We start from the raw sequence: 21,348 nt of genomic DNA, 5'->3' as shown, positions 1-21,348 counted from the left end.
CTTGAGAGGAAGCCCAGCACAGACTCTGAGCCAGACTGCCTGAGCTCAAGTCTCACTAGCTAACTTGGGCTTTACGCAAGTGGTTTCACCTGTCTATGCCTCAGTTTCCTCCCCTGTAAAATATGGATAATAACGGCACCACTCATTGGGTTGTTAGGAGGGTTACATGGGCATGTTCTCCCCTAGTCCAACCCCCTCAAACTGTGGCTGAGGAAGGTGAGACCCTGAGAGACCCTGTGAGGGCAAGTGCCTACCAAAGGCCATACTGCTCGCTGGCCACCGAGGGAAGCCACCGTGCCTTTCCTCGACGCCAGCTTCCAGCATCCTCAGAGCTCAGAGTGTTTTGATAAGAGGGCAGTTGAGCACCTGTTTTCCCAACAGGCTAAGATAAGGAAATGAACTAATATGGAAGCAAGAGACACTCTGATTAGGCCCAAAGAAGTTATGGCTCTTCTATAAATGATGGGAATCTGTCCCTGGAATTCTGTAAGATGTTTTATGCCTTTGCCCAAAGAGGTAGGTTTGGAGATGTTATTATTATTATATATAAATATTATTATATATAGATATATATCTATATTATATGTAGATATTATTATCTCCAACTCAGTCTAGAGCTTCTCAGAGTGAATCCTGCTGTTCCTTAGATGTTAATAAGAAAAGGGGTTCTGGGGCACCTGAGTGGCTCAGTGGTTGAGGGTCCGACTTTGGCTGAGGTCATGATCTCCCAGGTCGTGAGTTCGAGCCCCACATCGCTCTCTCGGCTCTCAGCACAGAGCCTGCTTCAGATCCTCTGTCTCCCTCTCTCTCTGGCCCTCCCCCACTCACTCTTGTTCACTCTCTCAAAAATAAACAAACATTTAAAAAAATGAAAAAAGAAAGGGGGTTCTGTTCTCAAGTAAGTTAAGGAAACATGGTATTAAAGTTTTTGCTTGTTTCTGTAGGACTTGTCAGAGCCTTTGATGGGATAATTTACAGTGACTCTCCAAGAGCAAAATCTAGAGCTGAGCCCTTCCCAAACATGATTGAACCCCTTCTTTTAAGGGCACAGCTTGGGAGATCAGTGTTGTGTAGAACACACTTTGGGAGTGTTGACCTAGTGACATTCATGCAACTCCACTGTGTGCCCGTGTGTTACTCTACCGGTCAGGCAACAGCCTGGAAAGTCCTTATGTAAAGTGCATTCTTCTGGTGGCTGAGGCCCTGTGGCCATTCGAAGGCTCCACATCAAGGATGTGATCGGAGGAGGGTGGGGTTAATCTGGGAAGGCTTCAAGGAAGTGGTGCCCCTAGTAACTCAAGCCTTGAAGGAGAGATGCAGTAGGCAGAGGCTCCAGAGGATAGCGGAGTGAGTTATCACCCCGCCCACCCCCTCCTCTTACCCTCCTCCCTATGGTCAGGGCTGAAGACGATCGTGGGGGCCCTGATCCAGTCGGTGAAAAAGCTGTCGGATGTGATGATCCTCACCATCTTCTGCCTGAGTGTCTTTGCCCTGGTCGGGCTGCAGCTCTTCATGGGAAACCTGCGGCAGAAGTGCGTGCGCTGGCCCCCACCCTTCAACGACACCAACACCACGTGGTACGGCAACGATACGTGGTATGGTAATGAGACGTGGTATGGTAATGAGACGTGGACCGGCCACGAGAGCTGGGCCAGCAACTATACCTTTGACTGGGACGCCTACATCAATGATGAAGGTAAGGAATGCGGGGGGGAGGCCGGTGGGATCTGCCCCAGCCCCTAGGGCAGCCCCTTGTGAGATAAGCAGCAGGGGAGACCTGAGCTTAAATCCATCACTTACCAGCTTGGGTATCCGCTGACACGTCCCTCGGTCTCCCTAACCCTCAGTACCCTCCCCTATGAAACTGAGACAACAATACCTTTCTCAAAGGGTGAACGGGACAGTAAATGACCAATTGCTCTGAAAATCCTAAAGCTTCTGCTATGAAAAGCAGCGGCCCATAGTCCGTATTCCCTAACCTACACGTTCCTTGTTTTCCTCCATAACACTATGTGCTGGCACCCTGGCAGGGTCACCACCAGGCACCCACACGCTCGCCTATTCACATGCCATACTTAACGGGCACACACGCGCAAGCCACACAGTCTCGCCAGCCACACTTAGTCTACACAATGCCTTCTAGCAAATTAGAGAAAGGTACCCCTTCTTCAATCTGGCCCCTGGATTCTACCTCCCCCGCCCTCCCGGCCTGCTCACCCCTCAGTCAGGGGCCCTGCGCAGGTACGTGGTGGCCCCAGGCATGCGCATTGCATGTATGATCCTGCCGCCTCTCTGCGCCCCTGCTGTATCCCGACTGCCCAGCCACAACCACAGCAGGGCACTGAGCTGACTGCTTGCGGCCGAGATCCCTATAGTGCATCTACCCAGAGACCTTAAAGGAGGGGGAGGGGCACCCAGAGAGCATCCATTTGGTGTATGTGGTCCACACAGATGTGTCCACAGGAGCGCAATGGGTGCATGTGTCCACAGTGTGTCCACATGGGTGACATGTTTCCTTTGTGGCCTCTGACTCCCAAAGGGAACTTCTATTTCCTGGAGGGTGCCAATGACGCCCTGCTTTGTGGGAACAGCAGCGATGCTGGGTGAGTGATACTGGGGAGTGGGAAAAACTGTCCCAGGGGTGTTGGAAGATGGGAGCTGATTAGGGACAGGAACGTGGGGGTGGTGGGAATTTGAGGAAGACCCATGGACATGACTGAAACACTTCCCTGTTTGGGGGATACAGACAGAACTATAGGATTTTTTCCCCTTGGGCTCCCCCATCTGTCCCTCAGCTGGTATTCTCTTCCCTCCCTAAAGCCAGCACCCCATTTTATCCCCAGGCACTGCCCCGAGGGTTACGAGTGTATCAAGGCTGGGCGGAACCCCAACTATGGCTACACCAGCTATGACACCTTCAGCTGGGCCTTCCTGGCTCTCTTCCGCCTCATGACACAGGATTATTGGGAGAACCTCTTCCAGCTGGTACAACTGCCCCCACCCTGCCTCTCAGCCCTACGGCCACCTCTCCCATCCCTACAGTCTTCTCAGGGCTTGGCGGGACCCAGAGCAAGGCCACCTCCTCCCTGAGACTCCCCTCAGTGCCCCCACACACAGGTTCTTGGAGCCCTCTGACACTGGGGACCCACCCACATCCGAGCCACAGCCTTTTCTCCCTTTACCAGTTTTGCCTTAAGTACTGAGATCTGGGCCTGGCACAGACCCCCAGGCCTCACAGGAAGCGGTCGGGCCGCTTAGAAATTCAACTCTGCTCTTACACAGTTATTTAGCTTCTACTGTTTGCATGGAAGGCAGGTTGAGTCTAGAGCAACAAAGCCTTCTGGCCACTGATAATGTTTCTACCACTGACGATATTAACGATAGTAATAATGACAACTACTATTTGTGGAGCTCTTACTAGCTGCCAGGAACTGTAGAACTGTAGGATTCAAGCTGACCCCAAAGCTCATGTTCACCATTTTTTAAATCCTGGCTCTCTGATCTCACGATATCTATCTCAGGTCCTCAGGGATCTCTGAGCCAGGAGACCAGGGAAGTCTGGATCCCAAGTATATATTTTGAAGCTCCCCAGAATGTGGCTTAGCCTGCCAAAGATGACCATACCCTGCCTCAAGGTCCTCAAATCGCCAGGCTCTGTGAGGGACCTGTTTACCTATCTGGGCAATGGGTATGTGGAGAGGGGTGGTGGGTGAAATCCGGCAGGGTACCATGTGACACCCCCTCTCTTCCTCCCCCCCCCCCACCTCAGACCCTCCGAGCAGCTGGGAAGACCTACATGATCTTCTTCGTGGTCATCATTTTCCTGGGCTCCTTCTACCTCATCAATCTGATCCTGGCAGTGGTGGCCATGGCATACGCAGAGCAGAACGAGACCACCCTGGCTGAGGATCAGGAGAAAGAAGAAGAGTTTCAGCAGATGCTGGAGAAATTCAAAAAGCAGCAGGAGGAGCTGGAGAAGGTCTGAACTCAGGGAGAGGAGGCCGAGGATCCAGGGAGCTCCCTGCCCCTCAGCCTGGGTTCTCCCGGGCAGGCGGAGGGTGAGGGAGAGGCATGGGGTAGAGGCTGCAAGGCAGGGCGAGCGCTAGGCCCCAGGCTGGGGGCTTTGGTGGGATGGGAGGTCTAGGCAGTAGAAAGAGTAGTTTGCAGCTTTGTGCCTCTGTTTCCCCATGAACAACAGGGATCTGGAGCAGTTAAACCTGAAGTAGCCTTCCAGCTCAAATATCTATGGTTTTGTGATTCTTTTGGGGGCAGGAAACGGGTCTGTGCTGAGGGAGAGGTGGGTCCTGATGAGGCCCCAGGGAGCAGCTGCCCATTTCTTACCATCTCATCAAGTGTAGGGTCAATCAAAGCTTCAGAGAATGGAGGGTCTTTGGGGATGAAGGTCTTCAGTCACTTTGGCCCCTACCCTGTCAGCCCCACTGCCGCAGAGATTGCCCCCCAAACTGCACCGGGCTCAGTGCAGGAAAAGAAGAGGGGCCCCCATCCTAAAGCACTTGGAAAGAAACTCTGAGAGTCAGTCCACCCACCGGGCTCAGAGATGGACTCCATGCACACCACCCTTGCTGACCCACAGGCCAAGGCCGCCCAGGCTCTGGAAGGCGGGGAGGCAGATGGGGACCCAGCCCACGGTAAAGACTGCAATGGCAGCCTAGACACATCACTGGGGGAGAAGGGGCCTCCAAGGCAGAGCTGCAGCGCAGACAGCGGTATCTCTGATGCTATGGAAGGTGAGTGCTCAACACCCCTGTAGACATCCTGTTCTGCCTGTCCTGCCCGTCAGGCCACTCGGGCTCCTGGTAGGGGGGTGCACATGGGGACCTGGCTGGGCCCAGCATTGGGAGGACAGTACTTTATACAGGTGTGGAAGAAATGGCTGTGATAAATATAGTGCTGGCTTAGCTTGGCCCAGTCCTGACTGCAATGCCAGGCTGCTGTGGGAACTGGGGCTTTCCAGGAGAGCCTGGGGGGCTGCCAAGCCAATGGGGAAGGAGAGGATAATAATACTAACCAGCAAGGCCCAGTGTTCTGCTAACTGGAAATCCTGCTCCTCGGTGTCTTCTGGGTGAAAGTTAAAGGTCAAAGATCAAACTCTGCCCGAGTAGAGTCACAGATTCTCCATACTAAATCCCTGCACTGCCCTTATAAGTCTCAGGGAAAGAACAGGATACGGTAACAAGGGCAGGGTGGATAGACACAACATGAATAGATGGATGGATGGATGATGGATGGAAGGTTGGATGGATGGGTGGATGGGTGGATGGATAGGTGGGTGGGCAAATGGATGGATGGATGGATGAATAGACATATGGATGGGCTGAAAGGTTAATGAATGGGAAGAGACATAAGTGTATGGATAGATGAAAGGAAAGGGGGGAGGGAGGGAAAAGGGGAGGGAGTGAAGGGAAGGGAAGGAGGAAGCAAGAGAAGGAAGAATAAAGGAAATCTGACAAAGAAGAGATCTGGTCCCCTTCCCATGTCCCCCTCCCCTTCCTTGTGCCAGGAAGGACTTGGAGGGCGGAGAACTTTGCAGACCTCTGGAGGGCACCATCTCACCTGATTTTGTGTGACAGGCATCCAGGAATCTGTGCTCTGTCAGAGAATGCCCCAGGAGATGCTCAGCATCACTGGCTGAGGAGATCACTCAACACTGCCCTTGCTGGGACCCTTGTGAGAAGTTTTGGGTGTCAGACATTGTTTGAGGCACCTGCCCTAGCACCCAGCTTGGGGGTAGGGATGTTACCATCAGAGTAGAATCTGCAGCCTTTGAGAGGTCCAATTCCCTGCTAATTCCCTGGGGTGTCCCAGTCATACTGTCAAACCCAGGTCCCCATGGGACTGCCCCCCCTCCAGTCCCCTTTCCTCATCTACGAGTTTATTGGCTCATAAACTTCTGGTGGTAACGAAGTGAGATCATGCCTAGGCTGAGGACACCTACAGGCAACGGAGGCCTTGAAGGCCAGGAGGAAGGGCAGCTTTATCCATGGGCCTAACAGCGTTGTAGTGCTAAGGTGGCAAGAATAGACAGTGATTCCAGAAAGCCACTGTGGTGGGAAAGGACAGACCGGCTAGAGACGCTCTGGTGGTGTCAGCTTTACTGGGAATGGGAGGGAGAGCCCTCAGGGGGAACCTCGGTCTGCTCCTGAGTGGCCCTGGCCAGTAGCAGGTGGAATGGGACCCAGCCCTCTACAGTGGCCTCCCACCTCTCCCTAGGGACCCTCGCGCCCAGCCAGAGATCACAGCTCCAGACCTCCGTCAGGGAGTGAGAGTCATTGAGGGGCAGGCTTTGTGCGGTGGGTGCCCCGAGAAGGGGCAGCTGCAGGTGGAGCCTTAAGAGAAGGGGCTTCAGACAAGCCTGGCTAAAGGGGTGGAGTTTTGAGGGTCAGAGCAAATGGGCAGGGCTTTGGGGGTTGGACCCTGTGGGCAGGGCCTGCAGGGGCAGGTCTTGAGGGTAACTGGGTGAGAGAGGGGCTTGGTGTAGGCCTGGCTGAAGGCTATGGGTTGGAGAGGTGGAGTTCAAGGGGCAGGCCTAGAAGGTGGGACCTAAGATACAGGCCCGGGAAGGAGGACATGGGTGGGATCCTCATCAGGTGTGTTTCTACCCTGTTCCCAGAGCTGGAAGAGGCCCACCAGAAGTGCCCACCGTGGTGGTACAAGTGTGCCCACAAAGTGCTCATATGGAACTGCTGCACCCCATGGGTGAAGTTCAAGAACATCATCCACCTGATTGTCATGGACCCCTTTGTGGACCTGGGCATCACCATCTGCATCGTGCTCAACACCCTCTTCATGGCCATGGAGCATTACCCCATGACAGAGGAGTTTGACAACATGCTCACCGTGGGCAACCTGGTAGGGAGGGGACAGGGAGAGGTATCTCTCCCACGCAGGACAGGAGAGGGGCCACAGGGCCCTATGGGGCCAGCTGGGCTGTTTGGAAATATGTGGCACTATTGGGGGGCATACAAGGGTCATTTTCCCAGCATAGGGGGGGCATGAGCTGACGTACAGGGAGATATATGGGGTGATCCTTGGGACGTGGAGTTTGGGTTTTAGGGTATTTGCAGGCAGAGAGAGTAGGGATGAAGTGCTGGACATTTTAGGACCCAGAGTCAGGGGATCTGGGGTCTAGGTCATGCCCCGGAGGCAGAGGTGGGGGAATGGTTGACAGGTCTCCCCTTTCAGAGGTTGTTGTGGGCCTAAGAGGGACCAAGAGACCTGAAAGTGGGGGCGTATAGCCATGGGCACCCAGGCCCAAGAGGCCCCAGGGCATAGTACCCCAACCCTAACCCCCTGCCCACTACCATTTCTCCAGCATGGTCAGGCCAGCTCCCCTCCAGCCTTTCCTGCCCCGCTATTGTTGACACACACTGATCCGCCCGCTTATCCCTGCCCATTAGGAGCATTATCACCTCGTTTCCAGCCTCCGTGGAGCCTGACAAAGGGAAAAAGCCGCCTCATCCTCCAGCCCTGCCCCGCCCTTCCCAATTCCCTTAGACATTTTTCCAGATGGCAGATGGGCAAGATGTTCTCCCCACCCCGAGGGTGCGGGGAGCCCAGGGAGAATAAAATTTGGGGGCCAGCAGCAGTAGGAGGACTGTGTGGGTGGCATGGGCATCAGACCCTAGACTTTCCAGCCTGTGCGAGGCAGGCACTTCTATCCCATGGAGATGCCTGTGGCAGCCATGCCAGGCTGGGCTGGAGGGGCAAGGGCGTGCTCTGGGCGTGCAGCTGCTGGGGTGTGCGTGATGGGCCTTGCCCGCTGCCTGCTCACCCCCTGCCCACACTCTGCTGCCGTCTGGGCACCTGCCACGGCCAGGGACAGCTACTGGGAGGGGCTCAGCATGTGCACAGGCAGGCCGTGGACCAGGGCAGCTGGTGCCCGGCAGGAGGGGGCCATGCCCAGGGAGCTTTCAGAGGCTAGGCAGCCCGTGTACCCCTGTGCCAGGTTTGTGGGGAGCAGCTCTGGTCTTCCCGTGGATCCCTGACCTCGCCCCCTTTTGGCCCCTACCGTAGACTTCTGAGTCCACTGAGATTTGCTGAGTTCTGGGACCCCTGCCAGTCAGGGTAGAGAGGGTAGGGTGTAGAGACAGGAAGACTGAACTAAGCACCCCAACACCTGACTTTGAGATCTGACTCGTTCCCGGATGGGTGGCAGGAGCGAGCACTTGCTGTTTCTCTCTCTGAGCCGTCAACGTTCTCATCTCTGGGACAAGTGACAGTCACTCCCAACTGCGTAGGGAGCGGCACACCAGTGAGGTCATGATGTGAGCCACAGAGTGCTCTATGAGTTCTAAGTACTGTGGTGGAGGTCGGCCCCGAGAAGTTAAGTGACTGGCCCATGGTCACAAGGCCGGAAGTGCATGGGTTCGGGTCTGTCTCTGCTCTGTGGCCCGGCCATTGCACTCTTCACTCACATCCACACACACGTGGGTGGTGGGTTCCACTGCCTGCCCCCCCCCCCCCCCGCCACTCAGGGCTCTGGACCGCCCCCCTCAGGCCCTGCGGGCTCTGCCAGGAGGTGGAAGTCACGGGGAGACTCCAAAGCCCCGGGCTCCCTGAGGCTCTGTGATGCGGATGGCACCCCACCCCACAGGTTTTCACAGGCATCTTCACAGCAGAGATGGTACTGAAGCTCATCGCCCTGGACCCCTACGAGTACTTCCAGCAGGGCTGGAACATCTTCGACAGTATCATCGTCACCCTCAGCCTGGTGGAGCTGGGCCTGGCCAACGTGCAGGGACTGTCCGTGCTCCGCTCCTTTCGGCTGGTGCGTGAGGCCCCGGGGCCAGGCTGAGGAGGGGTGGGGTGGGGGTGCCAGGAGGGTCAGAAGAGAGATCCCCAAGAAGCCACTTGTGCTTCTCAGAATACTAGGAACCTCTCTTACTAGAAATGGGGAGAAAGAGAGCACCCCCCTTATCACAGATGGCTGCCGGGGGCTGAAATGACAGCCCCAGGAGCTGACCCCTAGTGACCTTGGGTGACAGTGGAGCAGGGACCATATTGCAGACCTGAAGCCTGGGACTCAGGAAGCATCAGTAGTGGAATTGGGAGTCCAATTTAGTATCCTGTCCACCACCCTATAGGAGTGCTTCTGTATTTTTTTAACTTCATTATGGGGCCTTTCGTTCATGCACAAATGTATAGAGTATAATGAACCTCTGTGTACCTGTCACCTACTCCAATGGCCATTAACCTTCTGTCATTCATGTTCCATCCGTCCCCCACTTCTGGGGGGGAGGGGAAGTAGGTGAAAGCAACTCCTGACACAATGTCACTTGTAAATACTTCAGTCTGTATCTTTAAGAGATGAGGGACTCTTTCTTTTGAACACATAAAGAGGATGAGGTGATCGGATAGGAGTATTCCCATTTAATAGAGAGGCAGACTGAGGCCTCAGATCACTCATGGGAGAGTTCTTTCTCCTAAAGATGCAGCTCCCTCCGGTTGGGCCGGGCGTCCCTGGGCCTCATTGTCCCCTGCCCTCCCCCTGCCCGGCAGCTGCGTGTCTTTAAGCTGGCCAAGTCGTGGCCAACGCTGAACATGCTCATCAAGATCATCGGCAACTCAGTGGGCGCGCTGGGCAACCTGACGCTGGTGCTGGCCATCATCGTGTTCATCTTTGCCGTCGTGGGCATGCAGCTGTTCGGCAAGAGCTACAAGGAGTATGTGTGCAAGATCGCCGCGGACTGTAGCCTGCCCCGCTGGCACATGCACGACTTCTTCCACTCCTTCCTCATCGTCTTCCGCATCCTGTGCGGGGAGTGGATCGAGACCATGTGGGACTGCATGGAGGTGGCCGGCCAGGCCATGTGCCTCACCGTCTTCCTCATGGTCATGGTCATCGGCAACCTAGTGGTGAGTTACACCCACTGGGTGGCTCCCCCACCCCCACCCGGGGAAACCCGCGCATATCCTTTTCCTTTATTTTTTTTAAATTTATTTTTGAGAGACCGAGCAAGCAGGGGAAAGGCAGAGAGAGAGGGAAAGAGAATCCCAAGCAGGCTCTGTGCTGGCAGCACAGAGCCCGACATGGGGCTCGAGCTCATGAACTGTGAGGTCATGACCTGAGCCAAAATCAAGAGTCAGACTCTTAACACCCCCCACGCTTTATTTCCTTTAATCGGGCTGTCCTTCAAGGACTTTTTTTCCCCATGTGGTCACACTGTATGAAATCCCTAATACTTGCCTGTGTCCTACCTCTCCCACCCAAGAAGGCAATTTTGTATGGTTTAACCCAGTGGCTCTCTAATTTTGACCTGCTTGAGGATCACCTGGGAGTTTCTTAAAACCCAGATGCCTGGCCCCACTCCCGCAGAGTGATTTAGCAGCTCTGAGCCAGGGCCTGGCAATCTGCATTTCTAACGAATGCGGCTGCTGCCGGTGCAGAGACCACACTGAATAGTACTGTTGAAACTTAGTGTTTGGGACAAAGTAACATGATAACTGGAGTCAGACCCACGCTCCCGTCCCAGCTCCGTTGTCATCTGTGTGACCTTGAATAAGTTACTGCTCTCTGGTCAGCTGGTTTCTCTGACTTCACATGGAAGAAAAATGGTGGGCACCTCACGGGGAGGCTGCAAGGCTTGACTGTGACAATGTGCAGGAAGGCGTTGGCACGTAGGGTTGGCACCAGAACTTCTGGGCCTCCTGTCCTTCTCCCACCGGCTCACCCCTCTCCGTTCCTGGAATCACCCGGGAGCAGGGAGAATCCAGAGATGGCATAAACTGCCTCCATCCTGCCGCTTTCTGTGGCTCAGGGCTTGGCCTGTGGGGCTGGCGCAGGGGAGGAGCTGCAGGAGGCCACGAGGCACAAGGGTGGGGGCCGTGACCAGCATTTCTGTGGTAGGGCCTGGGAAGGCGTGTCTCCTTGTCCTGACACCCACGACTCCTCCCCTGGTCGGGGTGGGTGGTGTTCCTGCCAGGACTGCTGTGCCTGGCTGCCCCCTGCAGCGGCCGACACTGCCCTGGGCAACCGGGGTAGGAAGCCACACAAGATTCCGCAAAGTCTTGAGGAATCCTTGGGCTGCTGGGTCAGCGCTTCTCAGATATCGCTGAGCTCTGTCTGGGGGCAGGGGTAGACCGATGGGGAGGGGTGTCACCTCCACTGGGGAAGAGACCATGGGACGAGGTCCTGAGCCCTCAGGGAGAGCTAGGCAGGAGAACCCAGGCTGGCTGTCGAGGGCTTGCAGAGAGACAGAAGATGCCCCATCAGAACTTTGAGGCAGGATTGGGGAGGGGGTAGCTGGGTCTGAGAAGTTTGTGAAGGTAAGTTTAAGAGGCTAGGGTGACCAAAAGGGTCTGCTGTGGGTTTCTGTCTGACTGTGTGTAAACTCAAAAACATTCCAAGCCCCTGCTTTGCCAGTTACTGACTAGGAGACCTTGAGCAAATTATTTAACCTCTCTCTGGCCTCAGTTTTTCTCATCTGGAAAATGGGGACGATGATGGTGATGACCTATTTCACAGGATGGTCTGAGTGCTCACCAAAGCGCATGGTCTACAAGGCCAGGGGAGTCCAAACGTTACAGGCCTGTAGGGGAAGAGGGAGTGGTGGTTTAGGTAACGCCGTTGGCATCACACCCCCAAGTATTAGGCTCCTACCATGTGCCGGTCCCTGCACAAAGGGCTTTACATGCGTTATCCCTAATGCTGTCCACAACCCTGGGAGGCAGGTAACGTTGGTGCTGTGCTCCGAGGAGGCACAGCCTGGAACCACACAGCTAGTGTGAAACTGAGCCCAGACTGGAACCTGGGCCTATGTCATGCCAACAACATCAATAATAGCAGCAGTGGTAAGAATGACGGTGTCAATACCAGCAATAACAACGGTGACGACTGACCTCTGTTTACATTTGTCTAGCATTCTGAGCGTTTTCTGCATATTTCTCTCTAAATGCTCACCACCGCCCGATGGGGACATGCTGTTTTATCTCTGTCTTGTAGATGGGAAGCAAAGGCTCAGGGAGGTAAGCTAGGAACCTGCACAGGATTTGAACCCAAGCAGTGTGGCTCCAGAGTCTGGAACCACTGCACTGCCTTTGTGTGCATGTCACTCTCACCCCCACCACACACACATGCACACGCGCCACTGATACCCTTTTCCAGCCCAGCTCTGTGGCTCTCTCACTCTGCTCAGAGGGAGTGGAGCGGCCCAGGGAGGCGGCACTGTCCCCGCCCACTGCCCCCCCCACCCCCCAGCCTCATGGGAGGTGATGTCTGCCAGAGGACACTGCGGCATCCTGCCAGAGAGTGTGGGGACCCATGTCCCCTGCATCATGGCGCTTGAGCACTTCCTCTGGGTTACTGTGAAGAAGAGGAAATGACCGAGGTCATAGGTAACCCACCCCTCAGAGCCCCTGGGGGGAACATGGTGTCCATCCCCCTTCCCTCCAGCCCTCCTCCCCACGCCTTGCCCGAGGCAGCTATTTCTGTCCCAGGAAGGAGCCGTGTGCAAACCCTGCTGACCCAGAGAGCAGCTAATTCCCATCTCAGATGTGTTTCTGGCAACTGGATGCTTCCCCCCAACAAAGGGAAAGAAAGACCAATAAATTTTGTTTGGGGACAAAAGCAGAAAAGTCTCTAGGGAGTATAGAGATGGGGAGGAATCCCCCTCGCATGTTCTCCCCAAGAGAGTTATATATGTATACACACACACACATTAAAGATATTATCCTAACATGATTTTTAAGGCAATGATAAAAAGACCTTGGAGGACCCGGTGAAAGCCAGGCAGTGAGAGACACATGGCGAAGTTGGTCAAGGGTGGCAGATGGACATGTACAGGCTCCCCTACTCTTTCGTTGTCCACTCACACACCAAGCCCTGACCCAAGGCCCCTGGTACGACCCAGCCCTGCCACCCCAGCTGAACTTCACCTTTCTCCTCATTCCCTGGGGGCGGGGGGATAGAGTGGTGGATGGTAGGGCCACCATACTGTGCAACTTCTGAGGTTACCATTCACACCGTAGCCTAAATGAATGATGTCCTCTAAAGATGTGCAATGACTGGAAGCCTGGGTCTAGTCCTGGTTGTGTTGTGTGTCGTAGGGCAAGTCACTCCACCACTCTGGGACTCAGTCTCCTTATTAACAATATGCTGAGCTGGCCTCAGAGTTAACCATAGTCTTCTGTGTCCCTTGTACCTTCTGTCATTGCACGCATAACAGCCAACAAGTTTTGAGTGCCTACTGTGTGCTCTATTGATCTTTTAATCCTGACAACAATGCTGGGAAGTGGGCACTGGAATCATCCCCATCATACAGATGAGGAAACCAAGGTACAGAGCAGTGATATGATTTGCTTCAGGACACATAGCTAGTAAACTGGGGTTTTACCCCAAGCAGCATGGTTTCAAAGCCTGTGCAGCCCCATCTCTACTGCCATGAAAACCCACTGCATCGTATTCATGGCACTGATCGAATGTCTGTCTCTACTAGGTGGGAGAACCAGGACACCGCAGTGGGAGAGACTCAGCACATGCCTGTCCCTGAAAAATAAAGCTAGAGACCAGAGGGGTAGACCAGTCGCCTCTTAAGGCCTTCAATAGGAATATGGGAAGAAAACTAAGTGGAGCAGGGAATCCCAAAGAAAGAGAAGGGGGTGAATAACAGTAGGTCAAATGCCCTTCCCAGAGCAATAGGGTACAGGGATATGAACACCAGGGAGCACAGCCTCTATTAACAGACAGGAAAAAGGGGCGCCTGGGTGGCTCAGGCAGTTAAGCGTCTGACTTTGGCTCAGGTCATGATCTCACGGTTCACAGGTTCAAGCCCTGTGCTGGGCTCTGTGCTGACAGCTGGGAGCCTGGAACCTGCTTCAGATTCTCTGCCCCTCCCCCACCCCACTCTGTCTCTCTGACTCTCTGTCTCTCAAAAGTAAATAAACATGAAAAAAATAAATAAACCAGACAGAAAAAAGAAGGCTCAACAGATTCAGGGTCTCAATAAGTCCTGGAAACTCAGAGACATGAGCTCTGTTCTTTGTTCTGCATTCCCCAGCAGTGGAGTTAGAAGACAGGATCATGGAAAGAGTCCCTGTCACCCAGTGGGCCTCCCCAAATCCTGCCTCTGCCATGGTCTTACGGAATCCTATCGTGCGCCTAAGCCTCAGTTCCCTTATCTACAAAGCGGGGCGATAGTAACACTCCTCGCTTCCCCAAGCAGCTGTGAGAATCCCATTAGGTAATATTCTTTTAAACGCCCAGCATGTGGCCGTTCTGATCTGGAGGCCTGAGGCCCCTCAGGCTGGCCGAAGGCGGCACCCTCACGGGCCCAGGGGTTGAGCTGAGCTTCCTCCAACCTCTGCCCCCCAGGTCCTGAACCTCTTCTTGGCGCTGCTGCTGAGCTCCTTCAGTGCCGACAGCCTGGCAGCCTCAGATGAGGACGGCGAGATGAACAACCTGCAGATCGCCATTGGGCGCATCAAGTGGGGCATCGGCTTTGCCAAAGCCTTTCTCCTGGGGCTGCTGCGCGGCAAGATCCTGAGCCCCAAGGAAATCATGCTCAGCCTCGGGGGGCCCGAGGAGGCCGGGGCGGCAGAGGAGGCTGGGGAGAGTGCCTCAGAGGATGAGAAGAAGGAGCCGCCGCCCGAGGAGGATGACAAGGACCTGAAGAAGGACAATCACATCCTGAGCCACGTGGGCCTGGTGGACGGCTCTCCCCCCAGCATTGAGCTGGATCACCTCAACTTCATCAACAACCCCTACCTGACCATTCACGTGCCCATTGCCTCCGAGGAGTCCGACCTGGAGATGCCCACGGAGGAGGACACTGACACTTTCTCAGAGCCTGAGGATGGCAAGGTAAGCCCATCACGGGGCCTGGCCTGACGGGGTCAGGGGTGAGATAGATATGGCTTCAAACTTTGTGTCACCTTGGACAAGTCCCAACTCTTCTCTGAGCCTCACTTTCTCCATCTGTAAAATGAGGGTAATGGCACCTACCTCGGTGAGCATTTGGTGAGATGCTGTGTATAAAGCACGTGGTACGCTCTCTGTGCCTGGTGACTGCTGTTACTGCTGTCAATACGGTGATTCTGATGGGCCCTGACTGTCCTTCCCTAGTGTCCCTTCGCTCTGCAATGCCACCTGGGCCCCATCTCACCAGCAGGTGGTGCTCTTGGACAGGATGTTCTTACCTGTGACACCTTAGCTCCAGGATTGGGATCCCAGAGGCCTCTCTCAATCCCCCTCTGGGCTTGAAGTCCTTGCCATTATCATGTGTTTCTGTTTAGTCCCCACTGGGGCTAGTCCCGATCTCCCAGTGTGGGCTAAAGTGCTGGGTCTGGGGTCTGAGGGGTGGAGGGGGTTGGGGGCCAATCAGGTTGGGTATAAGGAGAGCAGAGGGCTGGGCACAGCCTCAGCAGGAGCCTTGACCCACCCACCCAGGAGATGCCCCTTCCTCCTGCCCCTCCCCTGCAGGGGTGACAGAGGGACTGGTAGTCACGCCCCGGAAGCTCAGGCTGAGGCTAGGGCCTTGCCTGGACCTCCCCGGGGAGCTGGTTCTGAGCCCCAGGCTTCCCCTCGCCTGGCAGGGGAAGGGCTAGCAGATCAGCTAGGGCAGAGCCCCCTGCCCACCCCCACCCTATCGGCCTTGGGCCTGGCTGGGTACTGGAGCCTGAAAGAACTTTGCCCTAAAAGCTCTTGACTCCTTATTCCCCCTAAATATGTGGCATGCTGACTTACCAGGGGGCCGTATGCCTGCCAAGCTATAAATACCCAGGGAGATGTGGCACCAACCTCGGTATGAGGAGCGGGGGTGGGGGAGTGCTGGAGAGCTTGGAGGGCCAAGGCTCTGGGGACTCTGAGAGGGGCAAGCATGGCTCCAAGGGGGATTGTGGCAGCTGGGACACACAGGCAGGACAAATGACTCAGTGCGTGAACTGTCTGCCTCAGTTTCTCTTTCTGTCAATTGGGCACAAGGACCTCTGTAATTTTCTGGTCACCATTCTGGATCCAGAACTGCCCCCCAAGCTGCCTGCAGGGGCCTTCAGGGGCCTCACCTCCAGCCATGAAGGGGTCCCCTTGATGAGGGAGCCTAGGGCTAGGAGCCTGGCCTGGGACAGTGCCAGCAGGATGTGGCAGAGCCCCGGCCAGGCCAGAGCACCAGCCTCCCCACCCCCCCACCCCCCACTCCCACCCCCAGGTTCCTTTGGCCCCAGGCTAGAGCTTCAGCTGAGGAGAGGTTTCCTTTCTTTCTGGATTCCTCAGCCCAACAGACCCTGGGAATGGGAAGGCTTAGACCTTCACACCTGCAGGCTGTGGCAGCCCCAGTGCCATCCTGGCCCCTTTCTTGCTCCCTCAAAAGTCCCTTCAGGCCTCTCATTCCTCTACTATCCCACCCTGTGCCTCCTAGGACCCCCAGCCTGGCTCAGCCACCCCCCAGCCTGCTTGTCTCCAGCCTCCTCCCTTACCTGAGGCCCTCCCCTGCCTCTTGTGCCCTCACCATCCCTTCCCAGGCCTCAGCCCTGCCCTGATCCACATCTAAGTGCCATGGTCACTGTGGTTCTTCTGCAAGGGCCGCAGTGCTGGCTCTATAATCCAGGGTTGAGTCAATGAATGAATGAAAGAATGATGAGTGAATGAGTAGGTCTGCTCCACCCCCTCTTTCTCCTCCGCCTCCTGGTCTCCCATCCTGACCTCCTCCGCGCACCTGGTGGGAGGACCCAGGGGTCATGTGACCCTGTGGCCCCTGCAGCAGCCACCGCAGCCCCTCGATGGGAACTCCTCCGTCTGCAGCACCGCCGACTATAAGCCCCCCGAGGAAGACCCCGAGGAGCAGGCTGAAGAGAACCCCGAAGGGGAGCAGCCTGAGGAGTGCTTCACAGAGGGTGAGGACAAGCCTGTGTGCATGCACCCCCCACCTCACCTGGTGCCTCCCCCAGCCCGGCAGCCCCTGGAAGGGACAGGCCATGCCAGGGGCCTGGGGCGGGGGGGGGATGGTGGTGGTGGACAACAGCCCTGGCCCGGCCACAGCCAATTGTGCCCTTGAGGACATCTCAGGATCCTGTGCATCACGGAAATTGTGCAGAGCCTTTCCCCCCCACACACCTGATGCTGCCTGTTCTGACACACCCCAGAGGGAATACAACCCCAAGGAGGGGTGTCAGAGCCTGGGATGCCTCCCAGCCCCTGATCCCCTGAACCTCAAGTACACGCAGCCCCTGAGGACTGCCTTGCAGAATCTCCACAGGGCTCTGAGTGTGACCCAGCCCAAAGCAAGTGCCTGGGAATGGCTGCTTTAAGACCGGTCTCCTCCTTGGCCTCATCCGGGGAGAGGCCTGCCCAGCCCTTCAGGAGATAGCCCTGCAGAAACACTGGGGCTGGGCTGGGCAGCCTAAGGCTGCTTGGGAGAGGCAGAGAAGATGAGGACGGCTGCACCTGGGAAGGTGGTGGGAACACGCTGATTGTGCGTCCAGAGGCCACCCCCAGTCCTGTGACATGGCGCCCTTGCCCTCTTCCCTCCCCCAGCCTGTGTGCAACGCTGCCCTTTCCTCTACGTGGACATCTCCCAGGGCCGTGGGAAGATGTGGTGGACCCTCCGCAGGGCCTGCTTCAAGATCGTCGAGCATAACTGGTTCGAGACCTTCATTGTCTTCATGATCCTGCTCAGCAGCGGGGCCTTGGTAGGCACGGCCCTGGGGACAGGCATGGGCAGAGGACCTCCCAGGGCTCCCTCCTTTCCACACCGTGGGAGGGATGAGACCTGGGCAGTCTGGGACCCAGAGAATCCTAAAATGACCTACCTGTGGTTGCAGGATATGAGGTAGAATGTGTGAATTTTCTTATAGCGACAGATGGGGTCCAGCTCTGGTGCACCCCCAGCAACAGGTGCCAACCAGCGCAGAGGCGGGAAGGCCCTGGGAATGTTGAGGTGGGGGGAGGGGGCCAGGGTTGAAGATGTGGCACTGTGAAGTCCCTCCGAGCAGATGACTGAGTGTTGCCCCTGGGGAAGGGGAGCTGAAGGGCTCCTCCCCGTGGGAGAGCTCACTTGCCCCCACGGTGGGCCCAGGGAGTCTGCGAGAAGCCAGCAGCCTGCCCCTGGCCTGGCCCCCAGTGCTGCTGGCAGGCAGCAGCATAGGGCAGGTTTGGGGGGGCGTGGCTGTTGCCCCAGCCTCCTGGCCCCAGCCACCCCTGGCTGTGCTGGTGCCCCCAGGCCTTCGAGGACATTTACATCGAGCAGCGGCGGACCATCCGCACTATCTTGGAGTATGCCGACAAGGTTTTCACCTACATCTTCATCCTGGAAATGCTGCTCAAGTGGGTGGCCTATGGCTTCAAGGTGTACTTCACCAATGCCTGGTGCTGGCTTGACTTCCTCATTGTGGATGTGAGTGTGCCCCCCACCCCCCATCCCCGCGGCCAGATCCAGAAGCATTCCTGTGGCCAAGGACCTTAGGGAGCCCTGACTCTGAGGCCCTGCACCTCCTGATCACCCCACCCTCCCTTTGCAGGTCTCCATCATCAGCCTGGTGGCCAACTGGCTGGGCTACTCGGAGCTGGGACCCATCAAATCCCTGAGGACGCTGCGAGCCCTGCGTCCCCTGAGGGCGCTGTCCCGATTTGAGGGCATGAGGGTGGGTACTGAGGGGGACTCTGAGTAGGGCTAGGGATCGGGGGAGCAGCCAGTGCAGGGCAAGGTGAAGGGGGCACAGGTCTATACTCCAGCCACCACTGGGGAAGGAGAGGCCTTGGGCTCTGGGCTCTGCTGAAGGCCAGACTTGAGGGCCCCCAGACATCCCACACCACCCAAGTGCCCCTCCGTAGCTTATCTCTGCCATCACTGGGAGGCAGCAGAGACTGCATCAGCTCCCAGGAGGGGCCATGAGGGCACCGAGGCCTGAGAGAAGAAGGAAAGCAGGTCTGGGGTATATAGATGTCCCTCTGAGCCTCAGACTGGGGCCTGCCAGGGCTCTGAGACCTGGATGAGCCGGCAGGTACTTGTGCCTGCCCATCCTTCCCTCAGGCCCTTGAGAATAGAAGTGACAGTAAATACAGGGTTTGGCCAAGACAAACGGGATTTCCCCAGCCAAGAGAGGTCTGTTGGGAATAAAACCCACTCAGAGGGACAAACTTCTGTGAAGCAGCTGGTTGTAGGCCAGCAGTGCACTCAGCCCGAGTGACTCCCTCCTGTTCATGCAAGGGGCTGGCCAATGCTGGACACCTCCCCAACTCCCCCCCCCCCACCAAAACCAGGGACCCTTTCCCACCGAGGGGAAATGGCCTGCCCATGGCCATGCAGCCAAGAATAGAGCTACCCCAGGCATCACCAGGTTTGCGCCACCTACTCTATCTGGAGGTCATAAAGAACCTCTCCTTGAAAAAGGACAGCTCTCAGATTTAGCCCGGCCTGACATAGTGAGGTTGGCCTGTGTGGGTCCAGTCTCAGGTTCCTTCTGCTTTGAAGACCCCAGTGGCTTCTTTTCTGTGTCTGTGTCTCTAATGCTATGAGCAGATAAGCAGGGGGCCGGGTCACGGGGGCTGAGTTTCCTATGGGGGCTGAGGAAGGAGTGTTTGTCTCCTGCCTAGTGACCCGTGGCCAGGCTGCTTCCAGAGAAGCCTAGTGCCCTGACTCTGGGCTGATGGCTCCAGCCAAGCAGAGAGCTCTCTTCAACCACTAGGCCAGCAGCACCCCCAACCCTACTGTTCAGTTCCCCATCACCCACCCCCACCCCCAACATACAGCCCAGCAGACTTCTCCCCCTGGCCTGGCTCAGATCAACCCTCCTCCAGGAAGCTGTCCCTGAATAACAATGCCCAGCCCTGTCTGGTCCCCTTGTTAGTGTAGGTGGAGGGCCCTGTCCTAAAGGGGATTGGGTAAAGACCTGGCAATGACCCCTTCCCCCGGCCCCCCAGGTGGTGGTGAATGCCCTCTTGGGAGCCATCCCCTCCATCATGAACGTGCTGCTTGTCTGCCTCATCTTCTGGCTCATCTTCAGCATCATGGGCGTCAACCTGTTTGCCGGCAAGTTCTACTACTGCATCAACACCACCACCTCTGAGAGGTTTGACATCTCTGAGGTCAACAACAAGTCTGAGTGTGAAAGCCTGATGCACACGGGCCAGGTCCGCTGGCTCAACGTCAAGGTCAACTATGACAATGTGGGTCTAGGCTACCTCTCCCTCCTGCAGGTGGTGAGTGTAACCTGCTGCCCTTGCACGAAACTGGCATGGAGGTGCTCCTAGACTGTCATTGTCCCTAAGCCCACTGCTCCTTGTTAGGAGGCCGCCCACCCTGCTTCTGGTGCTATGGGACCCTGACGTACTATCTAGACCACTCTGGTCTCTATTTGATGCCTGCCCCTTGGGGCTCTGGGGAGGACCAGGCAGGGGTGAGGAGGGAGACTTATGGATGGTGGAAACAGGAAGCAGCCCCTCCCCTCACGCCCAACCACACTCTCACAGGCCACCTTCAAGGGCTGGATGGACATCATGTATGCAGCTGTGGACTCCCGGGAGGTGAGTGGGGCTCCCTGAGATATGGCTGGTGAGCCAGCCAGGGAAGAGGACTCAGACCAGACACACACAACGGCACATTCTGCCCATCCCCACCCCCGTGCCGCCTCCTCAGGAGCCCCCAAACTCAGCAGCCTGGGGGGGTGGGTGGAAGGGTCCACCCCTGGGCCCCAGGCCCTTCCTGCCCACAGTGAGATGGGAAGCAAGGGGCAGCCAGCATGTCCCCCCAGACCTCCCCATTCCATCCCGTCCTGTCCTGTGGACTCTGCAGAAGGAGGAACAGCCACAGTATGAGGTGAACATCTACATGTACCTCTATTTTGTCATCTTCATCATCTTCGGGTCCTTCTTCACCCTCAACCTCTTTATTGGCGTCATCATCGACAACTTCAACCAGCAGAAGAAGAAGATGAGTATCCAGCCCGGCCATCCCGGGGCTCTGTCCTCCCTCCCTCTGTTCACCCGTCCCTTCATATATTCACTCATGCCACCTCAGCACCTGCTGTGCTGTGGCTGGCCGCGTGATTGGGGCAGCAAGCCTGGGTTCACATCCTACCCAGCGACTTTGAACAAATGATTTGACCTCTAAGAACCTTATTTAAAAATGAGGTTGGGGCGCCTGGGTGGCGCAGTCGGTTAAGCGTCCGACTTCAGCCAGGTCACGATCTCGCGGTCCGTGAGTTCGAGCCCCGCGTCGGGCTCTGGGCTGATGGCTCAGAGCCTGGAGCCTGTTTCCGATTCTGTGTCTCCCTCTCTCTCTGCCCCTCCCCCGTTCATGCTCTGTCTCTCTCTGTCCCAAAAATAAATAAACGTTGAAAAAAATTAAAAAAAAAAAAAAAAAAAAGCAAAAAAAGATAGAAAAAAAAAAAAAAATGAGG

At 56.2% G+C, this 21,348-nt stretch overlaps 1 protein-coding gene across 3 annotated transcripts in view; it reads left to right on the top strand.

The window, feature by feature from the left end:
* The window catches only part of SCN4A (sodium voltage-gated channel alpha subunit 4), a 44,567-nt gene that overhangs the window by 17,714 nt on the left and 5,505 nt on the right, over positions 1-21,348 (top strand). For all 3 annotated transcript variants that reach the window (XM_045489448.1, XM_045489450.1, XM_045489449.1), the window contains exons 7-22: positions 1,400-1,696; positions 2,540-2,603; positions 2,844-2,985; positions 3,770-3,979; positions 4,595-4,748; positions 6,632-6,870; positions 8,615-8,788; positions 9,520-9,876; positions 14,330-14,818; positions 16,713-16,845; positions 17,486-17,640; positions 18,171-18,344; positions 18,469-18,591; positions 19,871-20,149; positions 20,420-20,473; positions 20,742-20,879. In XM_045489448.1, coding sequence (XP_045345404.1) covers positions 1,400-1,696; positions 2,540-2,603; positions 2,844-2,985; positions 3,770-3,979; positions 4,595-4,748; positions 6,632-6,870; positions 8,615-8,788; positions 9,520-9,876; positions 14,330-14,818; positions 16,713-16,845; positions 17,486-17,640; positions 18,171-18,344; positions 18,469-18,591; positions 19,871-20,149; positions 20,420-20,473; positions 20,742-20,879 — 3,182 coding nt within the window. The remainder of the gene's footprint in view (positions 1-1,399; positions 1,697-2,539; positions 2,604-2,843; positions 2,986-3,769; positions 3,980-4,594; positions 4,749-6,631; positions 6,871-8,614; positions 8,789-9,519; positions 9,877-14,329; positions 14,819-16,712; positions 16,846-17,485; positions 17,641-18,170; positions 18,345-18,468; positions 18,592-19,870; positions 20,150-20,419; positions 20,474-20,741; positions 20,880-21,348) is intronic.

The sequence above is a fragment of the Leopardus geoffroyi genome, chromosome E1 (assembly GCF_018350155.1).
Source record: "Leopardus geoffroyi isolate Oge1 chromosome E1, O.geoffroyi_Oge1_pat1.0, whole genome shotgun sequence".
Classification (NCBI taxonomy): Eukaryota; Metazoa; Chordata; class Mammalia; order Carnivora; family Felidae; genus Leopardus; species Leopardus geoffroyi.
This window is presented reverse-complemented; position numbering and strand designations above follow the sequence as displayed.